The sequence below is a fragment of the Vigna radiata genome, chromosome 7 (assembly GCF_000741045.1).
Source record: "Vigna radiata var. radiata cultivar VC1973A chromosome 7, Vradiata_ver6, whole genome shotgun sequence".
NCBI lineage: Eukaryota > Viridiplantae > Streptophyta > Magnoliopsida > Fabales > Fabaceae > Vigna > Vigna radiata.
In genome coordinates, this window is record NC_028357.1 from 13,213,303 (window position 1) to 13,215,952 (window position 2,650).

Below are 2,650 nucleotides of genomic sequence, written 5' to 3' on the forward strand. Positions count from 1 at the left end.
GCCTACGCGAGCGGTCGCACGTGTGCTTAAATATTTTCAAAATATTTTTAATTGATTTTTAAATTTTTGAAAGAGAAGGAAAAGATCTTCAGCACAAGGCCTACGCGAGCGGTCGCACGTGTGCTTAAATCTTTCCAAAATATTTTTATTGATTTTAATTTTTTATGATTTTTATATTTTTATTAACAAAGGGATATGACAACACACAATAATAAAACAAATGCCAAAGCTAAAAAAATAAAAAAATAAAAACAAATAAAAACAAAAACAATAAAAAAACATCTTAGTCCAAGCCCAATAAGAAATAAAGGAAAAAGAGTGCAGAAGACAAAACCAAGGGTGCAGTCCGAAATTTCTTGGTCCAGCCCAGATATAGGGGTGCATCAGCAAAGTTGGGGGTGTCTAAAACCGAATTGGGCCCAATGCCTAAACCTTCTTTTTTGTTTGCAAAAAAAATGGCAGGGGAGTGTGAACAGAGCTGCGTCAGGTGACAGGCAGAGAGATTGAAGCCCAATGGTCAGGCCCAAACTCTCTTTTCTTGTTTGCAGAAATGGAGTGGTGGTGTGAGTATGATTTTGCAGTGACGGGCAGAGAAAACCCTAGCCCAATGCCAGGCCCAAAACTTTTGTTAACCCTAACAGAAATTAGGGGTTCTGCAGCTTTGCTCTCATTTTGATCAAATGCCCAGAGGCCTGGGGTTTCCTTCGAGAGGAAAAATATTGAGGGTAGCCTCTGCACCGGTTGCTGGCCACCGTCTCCGCCACCGAAATCAGCCGCCGGGAGCCCTGGTCCAAGGCGTCGCCAACGACGCCGTTTTCCGCTAGAGATATCGCCATCCACCGCACAGGTTCTCCCATTTCTTTCTCTCGTGCGAGAGACCTTCTGGTTTGGGAACGCCGCCGGTCGTTCGTCGCCGCAAGGGTTCCCTCCTCTCGTTCTCTTCTTCGCACAACAATTCCGACTGACTCCGGCCACACCTCCGTCGCGTCGCCGCTGCCGACGAACCAGCAACACCAAGCTCTCTCTTCTCCATGCGAACCCAACCATCTTCTATGAATACGACACCCAACCTTTGCCTGGGTTTTGCTCTTTGCAGTGTCGCTGCCATTAACATCCCTGGTCATCAAACATAGCCACCACCGATCCTACAATTGGAAGCAAAACTCAAAACCACCATTGACAAAGCCACTGAGTTTATTGCCCTGTTTCGCCTTTCAATCTTGGTCTCCTTATCGACTATTCTTTACTGATTTGGATTTGATTTTGTATGGAATCAGTGCGTGGGAGAAAGGTAATGAAGGTATGTTTTGCCTGAGGTGTTGTTTGATTTTCTTTCCATGGTTGTTGATTCGGAGGATGATGGAAAATGAAGATGGGGAATATAAGTTATGCTGTAGGAAAGGGGAAGGTAGCAGTCGTGACTGTCTGTTTAGTGGTGTTGCCGGAGATAGTAAAGTGGACGAAGACCCGATGGTTTTGATATTGATGATGAGAGAAGTGTTTTTCGGTGAGAGCTGATGGAGGAAATTGAACCGTGCTTGATTGATTCCTCTCTTGTGCCTCTGTTTTTTTTCTTTTTTTTTTTGTTTATGGTTTGGGAATAAAATGTAGAGTGATGGTGATGGGAAACATGGTGGAGGCCGAGGTTAGGAAGGAGGCAAAGATGTGGTGAATTGGTAATTCTGTTGAGTTCATCCTTTTTCTCTTTTTTTTCTTTGTATTTCTGTGATGGAAGAAATTAATCAAGGGTGGATGATGATGATGGGATCAAGGGCGAGAGAGATGATGGATTCTGTTGGAGGAAAATGAATTTTGAATGAAGGAATTGGTTTCTGAGAGTCTTTCTCTCGAGTCAATGGAGGAATGAATGGATTGAGGTAATTTTTTCTTGAGCATAGCAGAGGGATCGAGCCAAAAAGGGTGGTGTCGTGTGTGTCATCAATTCTGTTGGGTCCTGAGGTGTAGTGAGGGTGATGGCATTTGGCTAGCGTGAAGAAGCGTGGTGTGGCATGAGTGATGATTCTGTTAAGGTGGAGGATGGATTGAGAATTGGTGAGTCCGAGAGGAATTGTTTGTTGTGCCTCTTCCGTCCATCAACATTCTGTTTTTTTTTTTTGCCTCTCACGAATAGATCACGTTGCCCTTTTCTTCTTTTTCTTTTATTTTTATTTTTTCATTCATTTTTTTCTTTTCTTTTTCATCATTTTTCGTTTTTCTTTTTTCTTATTCCTTTTTTTTTTTTTTAGCTTTTCTTTCTTTTTTATTATTTTATTATTTCTTTTCTTTTCTTTTTTTTTTAAACAATAAAATCAAACGAAAATTAAAAATAAATCCAAATAATAAAATAAAAACTAAATCAAATAGTAAAATAAAAGTAAAATGAAAATGAAAATAAAATAAAACAAAAGTAAAAACGAGTCCTATTATTTAGTCACCCGGACGAAATTGGGTGTTGACAGGACAGGACTCATATCTTCTAGGTATCATAAAAGTTCTCAATCAAAAGCTTCATCCCCTCTTTTAAAAAAAATCATCTAAAGTTTATGCTCCCCATAAAATAGGTAAATTAAAAAGGATTTAAGTCCTTTAAAAGTACTCCCCCTAAATGTAATAATCCCCTTTGATAAAACAAACAAAAAGAATTTTTTTT

At 39.8% G+C, this 2,650-nt stretch overlaps 1 protein-coding gene across 1 annotated transcript in view; it reads left to right on the top strand.

The window, feature by feature from the left end:
• LOC111241950 overlaps nucleotides 1–2,179 on the top strand; it is a 13,112-nt gene extending 10,933 nt beyond the window's left edge. The window contains exons 2-3 of the mRNA XM_022782717.1: nucleotides 730–1,033; nucleotides 1,130–2,179. Coding sequence (XP_022638438.1) covers nucleotides 730–1,033; nucleotides 1,130–1,518 — 693 coding nt within the window. The 3' untranslated portion in view covers nucleotides 1,519–2,179. The remainder of the gene's footprint in view (nucleotides 1–729; nucleotides 1,034–1,129) is intronic.
• The last annotated feature ends 471 nt before the right edge of the window (nucleotides 2,180–2,650 follow it).